Source organism: Accipiter gentilis, chromosome 10 (assembly GCF_929443795.1).
Source record: "Accipiter gentilis chromosome 10, bAccGen1.1, whole genome shotgun sequence".
In the NCBI taxonomy this organism is placed as follows: domain Eukaryota; kingdom Metazoa; phylum Chordata; class Aves; order Accipitriformes; family Accipitridae; genus Astur; species Astur gentilis.
Window position 1 is genome coordinate 14,183,379 of NC_064889.1, and position 20,097 is coordinate 14,203,475.

Consider the following 20,097-nt stretch of genomic DNA (forward strand, 5'->3'; position numbering starts at 1 on the left):
TCCAACTGTGTGAAAAACTAACAGCTAGAAAAAACAAGCTACATGCTACAGCTTCTTCAGAACTTTTTTTTTTTAAATTTATTTCTAATATAGGAAATATCAACTACTGAGCTTAAGAGAAAGTTAGTGGAAGAGAACACTTTTTTTTTTTTAGATGACTTAGTTGCACATGGCAGTTTCACAGGATCCAAGCAGACAGAACAATTATTTGTTACCTGGCTGGCAAGATTTTTACGGTATTTATTTTCCAGTTCTATTTCAAACTCTTTTAAGGCCTCTTCAGAGGCCATATTTTCTTTCAGAGCCTTCTGGATCTGCAGCCTTTGGACTCCAACAATCCCTTCTAATTCTTTAGTTGAAGCTTCATCCACAACTGTTACTTGGTCAGTTTGGCTGCTGCAGTCATTACATTCAACTACAGTTCTTCTCGTTTCTTCCAGCCTACTTTGCCATTCCCTTTGTATTTTTGCAAAGGCTTGTTCTTTATTCTAAGGAAAAAAATATTTTTTCAGAAAATCTCCCCAGTATCCAAATAACTAGAATTTCACTGGTATTTAACAAACAAAACTTTGTTTACACCAATAATCTTCCCTAACAGGAGAAGAGAAAACCCATGCTCAGACAGGAGAGAGTTTGGCAACTCATAACAGCTTTCTTCTGTGGGATAGGATACACAAAGGACTTCTATACAATAACTGAATGAAACAATAGAAAGCATAACCACTCACCCAGGGATCAGGGTGGAAAACTCCAGCATGTTACCAGCTGTGACATTCAGGACATTCTGTATGTTACTTTACAAAGTCTAGGGTTTTGGTTTGTTTGTTTTGGATTGTTTTTTTTTTCCTAAAATCTTAAGCATGTGTAATACCTACTGACTTATTCAGAGGCTCCTTAAATGACAGATCCTTAAAAGCCACTTCAAATGGCAGAATAACAGTGCATAAGCCTGTCTACATACAAGTTCTCCTTCTGAAAATAAACAAAACAACAACACCACCACCACCACCACAACAAACCACTGGCCTAAGTTCCATACCTCTTTTTCTTCCTTCTCCCAGTGAACTTTGGCTAATGCAACTTCCTCTTCAACCTGCTGTTCTTTTTCTTCCAGCCACTGCCTCTTTGCTGCTATCATAGAACTGTTGTGTCTCTCTTCAAGCTCAGTCCTCAAAAGGTTAAGAGAGTCTTCTTTTTCTTCTAGTAGCCGTTTCTTGAGCTAGGAAAAAATAAATTAAAACATTTAAAATTTAAGCATTCTCCAAGGCATAGCAAACTGCTCTGGTGCTCTGGTACAAAGTGATGAGAATACATGAGAGACATGATAAAGTTTCTAGAGCCAGTGCACTGATCTTACTTATGACACCTGGACAAGAGATTCAGCTCTCAAAAGGAGGTGTTTTAAGGCCTGATAGCAGAGGTTATCATAGGCTATTACTCTAAAATGTTTCCTTATCAAGCATCTTTATTTATTCCCAGCATACTTTGAGCTGCACCTCTTTACCATACTTGCTTAGCAAGACAGTTGACCTACTTTAGTCATTTCACACTGGTATCTTCAGAAAAGCAAAATTTTGAATCAATATAGCAGCCTGCATTTATTATTACTTAAAAAGCCACAGTATTTTCAGATGACTTTTATATAGGGAGAAGAAAACATGTATTGTCATACAGTGTTTTGGAAAGCATCTTGTGAATGTAAAACCTCACACTGCTGACTGAACAGTCCTCAAGAGTGAAAATTATGAAAAGCTGACTACGTGAAAATGAATAGCTATTGGAAAGGGTTACTCCTACAATATTTTAAACCCCAGGACACAACAGCAGGTTAATTTAACACCCAATAAGTCACATGTATTAACTTTCTGATATAGCTACATCTCTTCCAAATATCTTCCCCAAACAATTACAAAGCTAAATACACTTACTGATATTACATCTTAAAAATAACCTGAAATGACGTGGTTTACAGATATTTCCATTAGTACCTTCTCTTCCTTCAGCTGCTGCTCTTGCTCAAATTTCTGCCTTAAAGTAGCTTCCAAGGTGTCCTTCTCCGCACAGACTCCAATGTAACATTCCTTCACTGCAGTCACCTCTCTGTTGAGCTCATCTATGTTAACCCTTCACAGGACAGATTACTTATTGTCAATTAGTCTTTACACTCACAGGACAGCAAATCTGTTTTTAATAAAGTATGACTAGCACTGAGACCCATACAGGAAATGTGAAAGTTTCAGTAAGAGTGGAAGAAATGTGAAGTCTTACTTGAATTGCGAGATTGTCTCTTCATAAGTTTGAATAAGCTGCTGTTTTTCTGCAGCATACCTCTCCATCAGGTCTTTCTCAAAATGTGCTTTTGTATCTTCATGATGTTGCTGGTAAGTTCTTTCACACCTACAATTTCAAGAAAGGAAAAAACTACCTTTTTTCCCCCTTTTAAACGGATCAACTTTTCCCTAAGAAAGAAACCAGCTTTCTAATGCTGACCTGCCCTTGTACCACATAGCTGGTACAAGATTATAGATGCAGGCTAAGAGTTCACAAATGGAACTAAACAGAGTTAACAGACTTACCTGTCAATGGCTTCTTGTTTATCCTGATCAAAATCCTGAACCATCTTTCTCATCTGACAACAGAGATCTTGATTTAAGCTTTTCAATTTTTCCTCACTTTCTTTCAGTTCTTCAATAGTTGAAGTACGGTTCTGGATGAACAAGAGTCAAGTAATAGGTGGGTTGTAAAGAACCTTTTCTAATTGCAGGTTTTAGCACAGGGTGGGGGTTGTGGTGGTTTTTTTTGTAGGGGTAAGCAGCATCCCTGTCTCACCTCAACTTCTTGCAGCAAAGTTTCATTAGCCTTTCTGAGTCTCAGAACTTCTTCCTTAAGATTATCAGAAACCAAAGGACTGGCCGCCAACTTATCATTCGGATTTGTGACAGGCTAAAAGTAAACAAAATTAAGATAACTTTCAGGATATACATGATTTAGAAGCTGATGCTTTAAAAAAGAGTTACAAACTGTCAAATAAAAGTTTTATTTGGAAAAAATAATTAAAAAGGAATTTATTGCATTCTAGATGAACTCCTGAAACTCATAGCATCATGAAGGTTTAAAGAAGCACACACTTGACACCATGTTTGCAAGCTGAATGACTACTATCATCCAACAGAGAGCACTCTTCTCAAGCATATTATATTCCTATCCCACATCCAGGTCACAATGTATAGATTACAAGAGCAGATGTTACAAGTCTTGATCAATTTATAGAGAGAAGTTAATAATGGGCTGAAGAGAGATGCGGTATCAAAGAGAGTCCTTGTTGATCAAATTACATAGTGAAGGCCCTCTGAAGGCAATCTCTTTAATGTTCCATTTGTATAACCTAATGATACTATCAGCTTTCTCAAAGAAATTACAAGGTCTTTTTGGCTAAAGAAAACCTACTTTCTCCAATAAAATTTAGTTCTGAAAAAAACAGAGTGGCCTTTAAGTGCTATCAAGCAAGACAGACATCATAACAGAACTTACCTAATAAGGCTTATGCTGCCCAAGTTGTGCTATTTAGCTTGTTTCTTTTTCACCAAACATACAAAACAAGGTATCATCCAAATGACAATACTTTCCTTAAGCTCAAAGACAAATTTACTTAGTTGCTATGAATACTCAGCTCTGAGTAAATTCTTTGGTCCATTTTCATAAGAAGTTTAAATGTTGGTTTAGTTCTCTAAAGTCCAGTGCATCTTTACTTTTTAAAAAGTGTAAAAGAACAAACCTCTGACTCTTTTGATGCTTTTTCTGCTTTCAACAACTGCTTGTATTCCTCTAATGTCTTCTGGCAATCTTTAAGATCATTTTGTAATTGGGTAATCTGGTTTCTCTTCATTTTATTACTGCTCAATAAACGTTCCAGCTCAGCTTTTAATTCTACAATAATTTCATCTTTAGAGAGCTCTTCATCCATGTCTCTCTTCTGTATTGCACTATTAGGGAAGACATAACTGCTTCAGTATTTAAAAGACAAAAGACATTTATCTGAAAGGTAGTGGTAGCAAAGAGAAGAGCAACTAACGCTACCAGAAATACAGATGTCTAAGAGGTAATAGTAAAAAGAGAGAACAAGAATACAGAAGCCATATGCTTTTTCATCAAGCTGCAATTAATGTACAGAAAACTTGTTCATTCAGCTGTTCCCCCAAAAGATTCATTCTCATATTATGTGAAGTATTTTGAGATAATTCAATTGGTTGTTTTAAGACAGCTTTAGCATTAAGCAACTATGTGGAATCTTTGAGCAAAAAGGTATCCGTGCATATAAACCATACAATCCAAGGAATAGCAACATCATCTCTACAAAAACTGAAGATTTATTAAGCAGCAATTAGGCATCAAATTTATGGTATTAGTCCAGTTTCCCATTTCCCAGATTACCCGGCAATACCAGCAGTATTTCGAATATCTACCAAAAAACTGTATGTTAATCCAGTAGGACCATCTTTTACATATCAGCTGTATCACTTCTTAAGGATTTTAGATTCTTCTTTCAACAAGAATCACTTAATACCTGCAGAACCTTGGTTTCTTCCCAGCGATTTTTTTAATTCCCAAATCTACATAGGAATCACCCAGGTTCGTATGCAGCTCTCCACCCGCATCATTCAAAAATACTCCAAGCTTGGCAGCAGATTCATACAAAGCTATTTCTTCCTTCAGTTCCATTAATTCTTCCTTAAAGGAAGAGACAAAAAAAAAAAAAATTACACTGAGCAGAGAAACTCCAAGCAAACACATTAGGCTCATGATAACTCTTCCAAAGAAAACAAACACACAGAGGTATTCTTTCTAAATATAGTTGTATTTAGCTGTATTTACTTGAATCATCTAGCATTACTTTTACTTATTTATACTATCATTTTTTATATCTCTAGCAAAGCATATGCTAGAACTACAGGGGCTACAGGGGTGGCTTCTCTGAGAAGCTGCTAGAAGCTTCCCCTATGTCCGACAGAGCCAATGCCAGCTGGCTCCAAGACAGATCCACCACTGGCCAAGGCCGAGCCCATCAGCGACAACGGTAGTGCCTCTGTGATAATACATTTAAGAAGGGAAGAAAAAGTTGCTGGAGCACAGAAACTGCAGCTGAAGAGTGAGAACACGTGACAGAAACAACTCTGCAGACACCAAGGTCAGTGAAGAAGGAGGGGGATGAGGTGTTCCAGGCATCAGCACAGAGATTCCCTTGCAGCCCGTGGTGAAGACCATGGTGATGCAGGCTGTCCCCCTGCAGCCCAGGGAGGTCCACAGTGGAGCAGATATCCACCTGCAGCCCATGGAGGACCCCACACCGGAGCAGGTGGATGCCCGAAGGAGGCTGTGACCCCATGGGAAGCCCATGCTGGAGCAGGGTCCTGGCAGGACCTGTGGACCCATGGAGAAAGGAGCCCACACTGGAGCAGGTTTGCTGGCAGGACTTGTGACCCCACGGGGGACCCACACTGGAGCAGTGTGCTCCTGAAGGACTGCACACTGTGGAAGGGACCCATGCTAGAGCAGTTCATGAAGAACTGCAGCCCGTGGGAAGGACTCACACTGGAGAAGTTCGTGGAGGACTGTCTCCTGTGGGAGGGACCCCATGCTGGAGCAGGGGAAGAGTGTGAAGAGTCCTGCCCCTGAAGAGGAAGGAGCAGCAGAGACAACATGTGATAAACTGACCATAACCCCCATTCCCTGTCCCCCTGCACCACTTTGGGGGGGGGGGGGGGGGGGGGTTAGGCAGAGAATTTGGGAGTGAAGCTGTGCCTAGGAAGAAGGGAGGGGTGGGGGGAATACATTTCAAGATTTAGTTTTATTTCTCATTACTCTACTCTGGTTTGATTGGCAGTAAATTAAGTTAATTTTCCCCAAATCGAGTCTGTTTTGCCTGTGACAGTAATTGGTTGAGTGATCCCTCCCTGTCCTTATCTCGACCCACAGCCTTTTATTACATTTTCTGTCTCCAGTTGAGGAGGCAGAGTGATAGAGCAGCTGTGTGGTGCTTAGTTGCTGGCTGGGGTTAAACCATGACATTATTACAGTTCATATATGAATTTAAGTATTATTTCTTTTGCCCTTACTTCTTTCCTGCTGCCCTTGTAAAGTAAAAGGGATGACAACAGAAAAACACATAGCTGGAAAAAACAGCCCATTACTCTAGTACTTATTAGGATTCATAATTTCCAAGATAATAGATTTAAGTCAAATACATAAACTGAATTGGAAAGACTTCCACTCATGTTACAGAGGAGTCTCTAGTATTCCCTTTTGCCGGCAAAAGGTAAATTTCAGAACATATCTCCAACTATCCCTATAGCCTAATTAAGTTATGAGATTCCCAGCACATAGAATTTACATTCTTCTTTTTCCATAAACAGGGTAGATGGACATATGATATCAGATTTGTGCTGATACATATGCCCTGCTGTATTTTAATTAAAAAAAAAAAAATCCAACTGGGAGATGAAATAGCAGGTAGTCCTTTACTAAAAGGAGATGTGCTTGTTTTCCCAACAAATAAAGAGTTTCAACTACCAATCTCTTAGCTATAATGCCCACCCCCCCCAAAATCAAAACAGTAAAATATTTAATAAAATTAACCTGCAAAGCCTTGTTCATGTTATTGCTTATCATGTGCGCAGACTGAGCTTGTTGCAATTGAAACCGTAACTGATTTGTCTCCTGCATCGAGCCTATTGAAGGAAAAAGAAGGGAGAGAAAGAGCAAGTCATAAATATGCAAGAAAGACTATGCAATCTGAAAAATCTGTGTCCTAGTTTCAGCTGGAATAAAGTTAATTTTCTTCTTAGTAGCTGGTATAGTGCTGTGTTTTGGATTTAGGATGAGAATAATGTTGATAACACACTGATGTTTTAGTTGTTGCTAAGCAGTGTTTATACTAAGCCAAGGACTTTTCAGCTTTTCACACCGCTCTGCCAGTGACTGGGAGTGCACAAGAAACTGGGGCATAGTTGGGACAGCTGACCCAAATGAGCCAAAATACCATTTTACATCATGTCCAGTACATAAACTGGGGGGAGTTGGCAAGGGGGCAACGGGACTTGGGAATTCGCTGAGCATTGGTCAGCGGGTGTTGAACAATTGTATTGTGCATCACTTGTTTTGTATATTCTAGTAGTAGCAGTAGTCTTTTCCCTTCCTTCTGTCCTATTAAGTTGTCTTTATCTCAACCCATGAGTTCTACTTTCCCCTCCCTACCCCCAATTCTCTCCCCCATCCACTGGGGGTGGGGAGTGAACGAGCAGCTGTGTAGGACTTAATTGCCAGCTGGGTTCAAACCAGGACCTTCTGGTAATAAGCAATACTCTGTTCCTATTTCCTTGAGCTCACTCACAGCTACTACATACATTACTATTAAAAGACTTCAATGTGTACAGGTAGGCACAAGCCACATACACAAAGAGCAGAACACTTCATATGCTGTTCCTACTGATATAAGTTTCCAAGAACCAGCCTCCAGCCACAAAAACTATTCTTTTCTCATTGAGATTTGAATTTAGAATGGCAATTCAAGTCCAATGCCTAACACAAAAAGAAGTAGCTTGCTCCCAAAGGCTATTATTTAGTCCAAAACTAAGTTTACACATATGCAGCATGAAATGCAAATAAAAATAGTTTAACTGCTGTTGCTTGGGGTTTTGGAGGGTTTTATTGGTTTGTTGGGGGGGGTGGGGGTGGGAAGAGGGTTATTTTTTATTGTAATTAATTTTTTACACTTCAGTCTAGACTTAACTAAACTTCATTTAAGTCTGACTAATGCCCTGCATAGAAAATGGTCTAGTAGGCATTTAGCTTGACGTTGATTCCATTTCAATAGGAACATAGATGTGCAGTTTCATACTTCAAAAACTGGAGCTGTTTCTGCAAGGAAAGATAAGGTATGAGTAAAGGGCTGACCTGTTTGCAGTAAATTTGCACATTGCTTTTGACTTTCTTCTAGGCTTCTTGTCAGTCGATTTATTATTTCAGTTTTTTCGCATTTGGTTTCTTCCAGCATTTTTTCAAGTTGCTTAACATAGTCTCCTAGATTTTTGCAAAGCTCTTTCTAGGAAGAGAGATTATTTTTACTCATGTTACAAACATCTAGCCATCTAGGACAGTTTTGGATATAGAAGTCGTCAATACATACAAGATACAGGAGAAAAAGAATCAATCTGATACCTAAAGGGGTAGAGGCCAGCTAATCAATCACAGATCAAATGCTATCTTTGGCTGACAAGTCATCTCTTACACCATCAAAGTTAAGTTTTCACTAGGAGACAGTAAGTATACTCGTACATAAACATACACGAATGTGAACCGGTTTGTACTTCCTAGAGCAGTTAGCTTTCAGCGTGTGATTTATTACAGGGGATAATCTGACATCTAGTTAGTCTACTGCAGAAAAATCAAGTCTTCACATTATTTATATTAAGCCTGAGCTTAACTCAATTAGTTTATTTCAACTGAGCTTAAGCCAAGCTAGCAAGTTCCAACAGTCTGTAAAAAAGGAACTGTAGCTTTTGCACATGACACCCAAAGTAGACCTTCATATGGCATTACTTAGTGTTACCTACACAGACCCAGAAGGCACAGTACCTTGTCTTCACACCTTTTGACTTTTCTATTTTCTCTCAGAAACAGGAGACGTCTCCCTAAGTACCCCAAACATACTACCATAAAAAACTTTTTTTGCAGTAGAGACAAGGCTATGTAAGCTTTGTTGTGGTACTAATAGACAGAAACTTAGCAGTGCATTCTTGTTTACAAGCAAGTGCTAGTTACCTTTTCAAACATACAACCCATTTATTTTTATACATATTTATGTTGAGACAAGAATTACAGACCTAGAATTAAAGAAATTTAATTCTATTTCCTTTATGTGAAATAAGAGGACAATTTATTAAGGCCTGCCTAGACTACATTGCTTGAATATTTCTAATAGTGTAATGGACGCTTACGACATGTCAGGCAGAACAATTTTAATAAGGTCTATAACCATGTGACACAGTCTATACCAAATTCCATCTTCAAGCCAGCATTCCTCTCCCCTTTCTCCTTTTAAATCTGTACTTCTAAAATATAGTGACTATACAGTGGTTAGTCATCCTTGATCATTTTGAGACCGAACCTTGACGATGGACTGTTTAATAAACAAACAGTTTTTCTTGCAGCAAAAATATCACATCATGTCTTACTTCTTTTCTTTCCCAGATTTATTTCCTGGTACCCTTTCAAAAGAGATTTTGCACAGAATGAAAGCTCAGGAGAGAAACTAAGACAATTAATTCTTGCATCCTCTGCATCTGCTATGTACAAACTCACAATTTGAGCTCACAACTGCCTGGAGATGTTTATAAAAACATACCACATAAGCGACATAATATTGAGACTTTTGTAGAATTTCCTTTTCATTTGCTTAGCAGCTTCCAGAAGGAATTATGAGAATTATAGGTCAAGAAGTGCAGTTTAGGAAACATGGGGAGTTCTACAGCCTCTACAGTACAGTACTCAGCATCCTGAAATAATTTCTCACCTGCTCTTGGAGTGCAGATTTTGTAGTATCAAGTTTCTGCTCTAATGATAATACTTGCTTTTCATACTTCTGCTTGAGTGCCGAAATAATGGCCTCATGTTGTTCTCTGGCTCGTTGAAGGGCATCTGATCGCTGAAGTTCTAACAGCTGCTTCTGCATGCTTTCCATGGCTACCTCTGCCACTTTTGATTGCTTCAATATCTGTAGGAACAGTATTAGAGTAGCTGCCAGTTACATACATTTTACTTTTGCTCCAATATTCTGTATGTCAGTTCAGGTTTTTTGTGCAAGAGTTGCTAAGAGTCCTCAGGTAATGCCTGGATTTTAATACAAATTATTTTCCACCAATGCATCCTATTCATTTATCATATATTCAGCTTCTGCAATGATCATGAACAGTGTTTCAAGAAACTAGCACTTATGTTTAATGCAAATGCACCACAAATGTAACTGTAGAGATCTTCTACAACAGTTTAAAAATATTTATAGTACCTGCTCCTCATTGGTAGTAAGAGTCTGAATTTGAGTTTCAAGGGCCTTTATTTGACCTTCAAGATGCACTTCCCGTTCCTTTCCATTCTGATAGAGTTTTTGAGATTCATGAAGACTAACAGCCAAACCATCCTTTTCATCTTAAGAAAGAGACATAATAATTGTGAGACAAACATGGCCAGCCACCCAACAACTTCATGGAACATGACTGTTCAGTACCCCTGCTCTACAGAACCACTTGCTATGAGACCTTTGTCTCATACTGTGGGCAACAAGCAGAAGACAGAACAAAAACATTGTCATTCTCCATCCAGTAACTACTTCCTTGCTCTGGCAGCTGGAAGCACTCTGATATATTGTACTTTCAGAACCCTAGTGGAAACAAGCCCCATTCTTCAGCGCTAGGAACTAGCATCATCCCTTACACCATTTAAAGGGAGAAACAAAATAATTCCCCCAGAGGAATAGCTAAAACACAGCTAAATGCTTGACAGCTGAAGTTTTTGCTGTTCTTTGCTCCTTTTACATTCTAAAAATTATATTCTTAATTCTCTAAGGTCACAACTTTTTTGTCTGTTCCTATAAGAAAAAGAACACCAAGACAACCACCAGTCTACCCTACAGCTTTGATCATTTTGGAAGAGCTTCTCTCTACATACAGTCCAGGAAATGGCTTGTTAAACCAGACAGCACAACACCCCCCCACACACACCCCCAATTTTTTCATAGATGTACACTTCTATTGGGGCTTGGGTTTTTTTCTTCTTTGTACTTTTTACACACTACTTGGGCAAACTTCTCACTTTTCTGTACAATATTAATGCCTGGTACATGGGTACTCTGGAATACAGTGGTGGTCTTCAGAATGCAGTAAAAGTTAAGACAGTCATGCAGTCAGGCACCAATCCAGAGAATTTTCCTTAGAACAATGTTGGGGCAAGAAGGTTAGGTCCACATAATCCCAAATCAAGTTTATAAATATGATCAATACCTGGAGAGATACTACCTAAGTCAAAGTCTCAGATTAAAAAGTTGCTAGATATGACACTGTCTTGCATGACATCCTTGTCTCTAAATTGGAGAAACATGGATTTGACCAGTGGACCACTTGGTGGATAAGGAACTGGCTGGATGGTCACACTCAAAGAGTTGTGGTCAACAGCTTGACGTCCAAGTGGAATGCAGTGATGAGTAGCATTCCTCAGGGGCTGGTCCTGGGACCGCTGCCATTTAACATCTTTGTCGGCAGCAGGGACAGTAGGATTGAGTGCACCCTCAGCAAGTTTGCTGATGACACCAAGCCGTATGGTGTGGTCGACATGCTGGAGGTCGACATGTCATCCAGAGGGACCCTGACAAGCTTGAGATGTGGGCCCATGCAAACCTCATGAAGTTCAACAAGGCCAAGTGCAAGGTCCTGCACATGGGTCAGGGCAATCCCAAGCACAAATACAGGCTGGGCAGTGAGTGGATTGAGAGCAGCTGTGAGGAGACTTGGGCATATTGGTTGACAAGAAGTTCAACATGACTCAGCAATGGGCATTTGCAGCCCAGAAAGCCAACTGTATCTAGGGCTGCATCAAAAGAATTGTGACCAGCAGGTCAAGGGAAGTGATTCTGCCTCTCTACTCAGCTCTCTTGAGACCCCACCTGGAGTACTGCATTCAGCTCTGGGGCCCCCAACATAAGGACACGGATCTGTTGGAGAGAGTCCAGGGGAGGGCCATAAAGATGATCAGAGGGCTGGAGCACCTCTGCTATGAAGACAGGCTGAGAGAGTTGGGGCTGTTCAACCTGGAGAAGGATCCAGGGAGACCTTATAGCAGCCTTCCAGTACCTAACGGGGGCCTACAAGAAAGCCAGAGAGGGACTTTTTACAAGGGCAGGCAGTGATAGGACAAAGAGTAATGGCTTTAAACTGAAAGAGGGTAGATTTAGATTAAATGTAAGGAAGAAGCTCTTCACTGTGGGGGTGGTGAGGCACTGGAACAGGTTGCCCAGAGAGGTTGTGGATGCCCCATCCCTGGAAGTGTTCAAGGCCAGGTTGGATGGGGCTTTGAGCAACGTGGTCTCGTGGAAGGTGTCCCTGCCCATGGCAGGGGGTTGGAACTGGATGATCTTTAAGGTCCCTTCCAACCCAAACCATTCTATGATTCTATGAATAAAATCTAAAAATCAGTACAAAACAATTTACCTTTGACCATTGAAAGCTGATGATTCAAGTACCTAATCTGCTGTGCACTCTTTTCTAGCTTTTCATTAAGTTCTTCCAGTTGTCTTTCTCTCGCTTTATTTAGAACTTGAAGTTGAAGAATCTGCATACTTTCTGAAGAATCTGCCAAATTTCAAACAGCACACAGACAAGTCAACATAGTCAACTAACCAAAAAAGTCATCCTTGTAAGTAATTCCTGCCCCAAGATACTTCTTTCGCACAGTGCCAAATTCACTGTTGGTTCACAAAATAGCATCATTTTTTAATCCCTGTTTGATTCACATCATGAGTTGCTCTGGGAGCAACGGCTGAAGGATTGTAGGAACTACAAATGCAATTCAAACCTAACAGCAAGCCCAGATAAAGGTTTATGTGCTATGAATTCACACACAGTCTTGTGGCAACTACAAATGTTCAAGATGTCTAACAAGCAAAGTAGTTCTGTCATTTAAAGTGTACCCAACGGAAAAGCCCAGTGTGGCATCAAGCGAAGCATGTTTCCTAAGGTATAGCGAGTCGTTATTTTCCTATATTATAAACAAGACAAAGTGCCAGCTAGACTTGAGATCAAGCCATCAGAAATAATTTCATTCACAGCCTCACTAGTCAAAACTACATTTTTAATAGCCTGAAACTCAAACACCCTGATCAAAAAGAGCCAGTTTCTAGATAAAGTGGGAAAAAAACCCACAACCAATGAAAAAAACAAAGCAAAAACAAAATTAGGGCTATTCCAATGTAAGCTTAGAGCAAAATAAAACATCACATACATCAACATACTTTTAGTTGTTCTCTTACTAAAAAATCTACTGAAAACAACAGGTTTTCTGTTGCTGATTTCCAGTGGACTTATCACATAAGTTTACTTCAAGTCTAAAGAGCAAACACTTACTATCATCATTGCCCAAGAATTCATGTTGCAAATCTTCAAACACTTCATTTTTTCTTGTTCCTTCTTGGATTACTGGAATTTTTTGATGAATGCCATTTTGGTATGGTTTATAAGTTACTTTGTAAGATTCTGGTGATTGGCCACTGACAATATCAGATGCAACAAATTGCTGTTGTGACAATATATACACAAGAGGAAATAAATTAAAACTACAACTGTAGTCTTGCTCGATGAAAATATTTTTCATTTTATAGGTTGACATTAAGAAGAGCTCTAGAAGCTCTTCATTTTCAGGCTCCAATCCAACACACGATTTAAGTGTGATAGAAATTTTCATGAAAGCTTCCACTTTAGGAGAGCGGTGAAGTGTCAACTTCAATAGAGTAAGCACACATTTAAGTGAATCATATTCATTCTACCTCATGGAATTCTACCTAGCCAACAAAAGCAAAAAAAAAAAAAAAAAAAAAACCAACACCCCAAAACCCAAAACCAAAATCATAACTTGCACATATGAAAATCCAATTATTTAACACTTCATTGGTTTAGACTACAGAAGCCTCCCATCACTGTTTAAACTGATAAAAAGAGACTGAAAGCATTTAGAAATATTACTACTAATAGTTAAAGACCTGTGAAAATTTTCCAAAAGACAGAAAAACGCATCAGCTTCTGCAGTACCTTAAGATGTTCCTTTGGAGCATCTGGAAAATTTATTATTTTACTTTGCAGATTGTTAAATTCTGGTTTATGGCCATTTGTATATGGCCTGAAGTTTTCAGAAAGATGATACACATTGTTCTGTTGGTAGCAACTTGGAGCATTAAACCCATCTCTACCAAGATACACATCATCAGGATCCTCTTGACCATTCTGGCCACAGTAATCATCTTTAACGTCATATAAATGTTTCTTCTCTTCATCGTTATGTAGGTCATTCCAATTCTTTCCATGTTTTTCAACACGATCATTCTGCTGGTCACACAAGAATTGTTCAGGGTACAGATCTTGCACTTGTTCATAACCCTATGAATGGATAAGAGGTTTAGAATTGCTCTCTCAAAACTCAGATTTCCCCCCACCTCCCTTTTTCTGGTGTTACTAGCCCACAAGTTAGAAATACCTCAAACGAATAGCAAAACATGTTACCTAAATGAGAAGTATTTCTCTAATTAATTTAAATAATACTTAGCATGTTATTATGAACAAGCAGTTCCTACTAATTACATCACTGCCCATACAAGCTTACATTTTGACGATCACTTATCAATTGATGATCATTCCACCTTCCATCATGCTTCCCAGACTCATGTGATCTAGAGAAAGACAAACAGCTTAACTATGTACTTATAACTTCAGGAAAAAACAAAACAAAGCATCCCTTCATTAAATTCAGTGGCATCTAGTTTGTTTCTCATGGAACACAAACCATACTGCAAACTGCACTGTAGCTCCCCTTTTTACCTGGATTGCTTTTACACACATTACCAGCTGAGAATTTGCTCTATTCTCACAAGCACAACATAACTAATAAAAAATGGTGCAAAATGCCTTACTGCTCCTCAGTCTCATGAATGCTACAGTCTGAATAGCTGGAGAGCTGGTCTCCACTGTCCTCCAGCATATCATGGGGAAGGTCTGTCAATAGTTGTTGCAACTGAAACAGAAGAAACAACATTCATTATATGATTTTCAAAAGAATGTATACAAGTTCAGTCCAAAGAGACAGACAGGTGAAATAGGCCACTTGCACAAAATCCTGTTTTTCTTCCTCCAAGGAAAAGTTCACAACACAGGAATTCAGAGAGACTTATACCACAGAATGCTTAATAGGCTAGAGTACCAATCAAATTATTTTTCTGGCAAGCTCCTGTTAAAAAGAGCTGTGCCAAAAAGATGTAAGGGAAATGCCACCAGATAGACATGTCCCAGGACAGACTACTTTTGAAGAATGATCTGCAAACTAATCATGCCAAGGTTCATCCTCCCTAAATTCCAGGCAAGAGAGGTACTGGACATTCAAAACATGCTCTTTCTGAGAAGTCTGGACTGAAATCCAGGTAAGAACTTGCCAGTCTGTGTTACTAGATGCAAGAAGTCATCACTGCAATGATTAGTGTCTGCTCATGTGTTCAGACGAAGTCACCAAGACACTGGACATGGACAGAGAAAAATACCACCACTTCTAATTCAGGAAATAGCTAGCTGTGCCACGAAAAAACCCAAAACAAACAAACAAACAAAAGCAAAAAAAAAAAAAAAAACAAAAAAAAACAACAACAAAACCAAAAACCAAACCACCACAAAACCAAACAAAAACAACCAACCCCCCCCCAAAAAAACCAAAACAAACAAACAAACAAAAAAAAACACACAAAACCCACGCCCACACAACCAAAACACACCTGAACTTACTTCTCGTAATGATTCCCATATAGAATGTACCTCTTCCTCCAATTTTCAGAGAGGCTTTGATCTGGGGCCACATATTGGACCTCTTGCAGATCTGAGCTATGCACTCTCTTTTTCTTATTAGGTGACTTGAGAACTACACAATATATTCAGAGTTATTACATGCAGCTTCTGAACCCTAACCCTGTTTTTCTCCAAACACTCAAAGCATGTGTTAATAACAGCAGAAACATTAGCTGCCCCATGCTAAATACCTTATTAGCTTTTCTTTGTTAAAAAAACAAACACAAAAAACCCCACAAAACAAAAACTACCATCTACAAAAAGTTTATCTTAAAGTTATCATGTTTTCTCAGATGCTATTTTAGATGCTTTCTAAGACCAAAGGATAGGCGAGAAGTTAAGGACAACTTTTCTAAATGTCTATAGGACAACAGAGCACCAAAAGATTGTTCCTAGAAATTCACTAGTGGCATGAAAAAGTTTCCCTATCGTTAGAGCATTCTCTAGATTTATTATATCTCAACTCCAGGAAGCAGGAAAGGCAAGGCAGCATCATTCACTGAAGATCCCCTTTCCTTTGTCCTGCTTGCAACCAAGGACATGCTCAAGCACCATATGTTTCGCTGGTCTTGCGCTGCTTTGGAAACTTAAAGTCAACAGAAAGCAGTGCATTCACAGTTCACAAAACATCATCATTGGAGTTCATATTTAAACTGAACTCAGCCTACCAGGTTAGCTAGCACAGTACTCCAGATCTGGGTATGGGTTACTCAATTCTTAAGTTAGTGTCAACGTACTCTCCTACCAGTAGATCTCTCCAATTTTCAACAAAAAAACCCACCCAATTTCCTGTATCAGAAAACTTAAACTAATGCAGAAAGTCTCAGATCATGTCTTGACCAGGGAACATAGCAGAGCCTGTGTTTTAGCCTCCTTTTATCAGGCTAAGTGTCACATCCTCCTGAAATATCTGTATGTACAGTTTTGTGAACCCCAACTTGCCCCAGTTCAAACATGCATGACCTATAAGAACTATTGCTAACTTACTCCAGAGAGGCTGCTTTGTGCCCATTGTCTCTTGTCCTGTCACTGGGCACCACTAAAAAGAGCCTGGCTCCATTGTCTTTACATCCCCCCCTTCAGGTGTTTATACACATTGATGAGATTCCTCCTGAACCTTCTCTTCTCCATGCTAAACAGTCCCAGATCTCCCAGCCTCTCCTTACAGAGAAGTTCAGAGTGTTGAGGGGAACACGATATAATCCTATTTATGCACTCTCTCACTCACCCACTGTAATAACCCTACAATTATTTCACTACTTGTTCTCCTGCACAAGCACAACATTCTCTCTCTGGGTAGAAAGTTTTGGAACAGACATCAGATTCTGTACAGTGTTTGCAATAGCATTTTTCCAAGTTGTACAGCTATTGTTCTACTACACATTTTTTTGAACATTTGTCTCTGCATTACCCACACTCTAGACAGTGATTCCTGAAGTATATATTGCAGACATTACCTGACATGAACATGATTTACCACCCTGTAAGGAACCATTATGCACATTCACATTAAACACATATTTCGCCAATTCTCTTTATGAAACAAAAAGAACAGAAACATCCAAAGTATTTAAACTCCAAAGAAATCCCAAAACTTTTGAATATATTTTTCTAGAGATTAAAGTATGTAATTTATAATCAGAATTTTTAAAATGGCTCATTCTTTTCTAAGTTAACCAAACTTTCAAGTGAAAGAGACCTGTTGCTTTCTAAGTATTTGTAATAAGTGAAAAAGCTGTCAAGAAATACAAAATGTAGGTGACACCAGGGTCTTGCATTTGATCTACTGCATAGGCATGGAGTAACAGTCTTCCAGCCACTACACATGACACTGCAAGGCTCTTAAGACACAGCATCTCATTATCTCTTTATTTTTTATGTCACTCTCGCAAAGCACAGTCTGCACTCCCTTTTGCTCTTAACAAAGACAGCACAAAACAATTAAAAAAAAAAACCACTTAAAAGAAATGGGAAGAAGCTAGATACACAAGCCTTCAGATTAAATTCACCTCTTGTTCTCTTGCATAATCCTCTTGGTCATAGTCTTCATCTTCATGTTGAGTTTGTAGAGCTCCACTGTCAAAGTCAAGGGACATTGTTTTCTAACAATGTTTTTGAGCATCCAGCAAAACCTATTGCAAGACAGGAAAACACCACACCTGAGTAAAAGCGTGGGGTGAACCAAAAAGTATCACCCTCACTTCCTGAATTAAGTAGCCAAACACACACAAAAATATCACTTTTGAAACAAACATTGCACATTACCTGTATCATCACTTGAGCTCCATATATCCAATGCTACTTGTTTCTAAAAATTTAGCACTTAAAACAGATTATTTGGGCTTTTCATATGCTGACATTATTAAATCATTGAAGTTCACTTAAAACCAGACATTATTTTCTTCAAGTTCTAACACCGTATGTTATACGGTGTGACATATATTGACAGTTACATCCACTTTTAAATCTTGCTTCATTCATTTCTAGATAATAACTATATTTTGTACTAAATACTGAAAGTACACTGCTGCTTGCATATTTGGATAATAGATCTGATAGGAAAAATAGGAAAAGTATCATGGAAGTAGGAAAACTATCATGTCAGTTCCAAGTTTAACTGCTTAAAGAAGAGACTCGGACTCCCAAGGACTTGTCTACACTGAGCAGCAAGTTCATAGCAAGCTGCAGTGTGTAGGTGCTGGCCCACATTTGGTTGCAAGACAAGTTACTTCCTGATGAAGAGACACTCCTGACAGGCAGTTATGAACTAGAAATGGTTGATTAATATGTTACAGAATGGCACATTCTTTGGGCATACAGGTGTAGCACATGCTGAAGTCTTCACTCGGTATAGAGTAAGCTTGACAAGAGCATTACTACCAAGTTAAAAGGCATAATGTGCCGCTTCATTACGTTTAATGTCACTGATATTCAAGGCAAGTCCCCAATACAGTTAGCAGGAGTCCTGACACCGCGAGTACTTGTCTCTGTGCGCGCCCTAAAACACCAGCTTCCACGGTGCGACCGTCTGCAACGCCTCTCGCCGAACTATGCTACAGCAGCTCAGCCGCCTTCCCCCCAGACCCGCATCGGCTGTAAACGACCACCTGCCCCCCCTCCCCCCCCGACGCCCGCCCTCTCCTCTTTCCTTAAAGCCCTTCCCAACCCCAGGACCTGAGGCACCGGGCGAAGGGACACGGCCCCGTTTCGCTGCCTCACGGCCCGCGAGAGCTGCCATCAGTCACGGAGAGCCGGGGGGGAGGCCGGGGGGCGGGCCGAGGAGCGGGCCGAGGAGCGCGCGCCGCCGCAGGGCGCGGGGGTCGAGCCCGCCAGCCGCCGCCTCAGCCCCCTCAGGGCCGCGGCGCGGGGCTGGGAGCTGGCGGGGACGATTACTGCCGTTATCCACGGCACGGCCGGGGACGCACCTCCCGCCGGGGCCTCCTTGGCCGGCTGCGCCCCGACCTCTGCCGGGCAGGAGGAGGAGGAGGAGGAGGCAGAGCGCGGTCCCGAGCAACCGAGACTCACCCGAGCCGCCGGGCGCCGCGGCTGCCCGCCTCCCCCCGGCACGACAAAGGCGCGTCCGCCGCTCTTCCGCATGACAACCGAACCCTGCGCCCGCCGCTCTGACTGACAGCCACGGGCGCCAACCGGCAGCCGTAGCATCGCCTCGCCGCGCAGGAAGGCGGGAGGGCGGGACGCGCTCGCCCCGCCCCCGCCGCGGTCGGCTGCACTGCAAACCCGCCTCCGCTGACTGTTTGAAAGCAGGCGCGCATGGCCGCGGGAACATGCCCGGCTAGTTGATTGGCTAAGAGGTCGACCAATGGCTGCGGCCGTTTCGCGGTGGGGCGGGGTCTCCGCGTGACGTTACGGGTGCGCGCGCAGGGCGGGCGCGGGGAGGTGTTCGGCGGAGGCGCCATCTCGCAGCGAGATGTGGCCGTTGCCTGGCAACGCGCGATGGCGTGGCCAGAGAGATGCCCTCGTGAGGTCACAGCCCGACGGGATGACGTCATGCGACCGGGGGCCGGTCCTCACGACAGCGTCGTGACGAAAGCTGACTGGAAGGCACGAGCATCTCTCAGCTCGGAGCAGCAGCGTGGCGGGGCCCGGGGGACGGTCGCGAATTACCGCCCCTCACCTCACAGAGGAGCGGCCCCTGAGGGAGCTGCCTGCAGCCTGTCCTCTTGCACGGGAGGAAACCCTTCGGGGAGACTCGGCCTTGGCCCGGTGAAGCCTCACGGGAGTGCAGGAGCAGCCAGGCCGCACACAGGCAGCCTTCCCCAGGGCACCCTGTGCTAAGGGAGCTGCTCTGCTTCCAGACCTTGCTTTAATCTGTTTAAAAATTTAAAAGTTTCTCTGAGCGAACAAACTTCTGACACAGAATTGCCTGTAGCAAGCATTCGGGGGGGGGGGGGGGGAAGGTTTAAAGGTTTTTCGAACAATGAGTGTTTGTTCAGCG

General features: G+C 41.2%; 1 protein-coding gene across 2 annotated transcripts in view; it reads right to left on the reverse strand.

The window, feature by feature from the left end:
- The window catches only part of CEP152 (centrosomal protein 152), a 30,727-nt gene extending 11,472 nt beyond the window's left edge, over window positions 1–19,255 (reverse strand). Inside the window, exons 1-19 of one of the 2 annotated variants that reach the window (XM_049812485.1) lie at window positions 19,167–19,255; window positions 17,651–17,773; window positions 14,723–14,823; window positions 14,416–14,482; window positions 13,848–14,192; window positions 13,167–13,335; window positions 12,255–12,395; window positions 10,061–10,200; window positions 9,569–9,769; window positions 7,951–8,098; window positions 6,634–6,725; window positions 4,565–4,728; window positions 3,776–3,983; window positions 2,830–2,943; window positions 2,577–2,707; window positions 2,269–2,397; window positions 1,989–2,124; window positions 1,040–1,219; window positions 216–488 (exon numbers count right to left, since the gene is read on the reverse strand). In XM_049812485.1, coding sequence (XP_049668442.1) covers window positions 216–488; window positions 1,040–1,219; window positions 1,989–2,124; window positions 2,269–2,397; window positions 2,577–2,707; window positions 2,830–2,943; window positions 3,776–3,983; window positions 4,565–4,728; window positions 6,634–6,725; window positions 7,951–8,098; window positions 9,569–9,769; window positions 10,061–10,200; window positions 12,255–12,395; window positions 13,167–13,335; window positions 13,848–14,192; window positions 14,416–14,482; window positions 14,723–14,823; window positions 17,651–17,737 — 2,826 coding nt within the window. In that variant the 5' untranslated portion in view covers window positions 17,738–17,773; window positions 19,167–19,255. Of the gene's footprint in view, window positions 1–215; window positions 489–1,039; window positions 1,220–1,988; window positions 2,125–2,268; window positions 2,398–2,576; window positions 2,708–2,829; window positions 2,944–3,775; window positions 3,984–4,564; window positions 4,729–6,633; window positions 6,726–7,950; window positions 8,099–9,568; window positions 9,770–10,060; window positions 10,201–12,254; window positions 12,396–13,166; window positions 13,336–13,847; window positions 14,193–14,415; window positions 14,483–14,722; window positions 14,824–17,650; window positions 17,774–19,166 lie in introns of those variants that run through there. The other variant, XM_049812486.1, reaches the window with a different exon arrangement.
- Window positions 19,256–20,097: the final 842 nt, after the last annotated feature.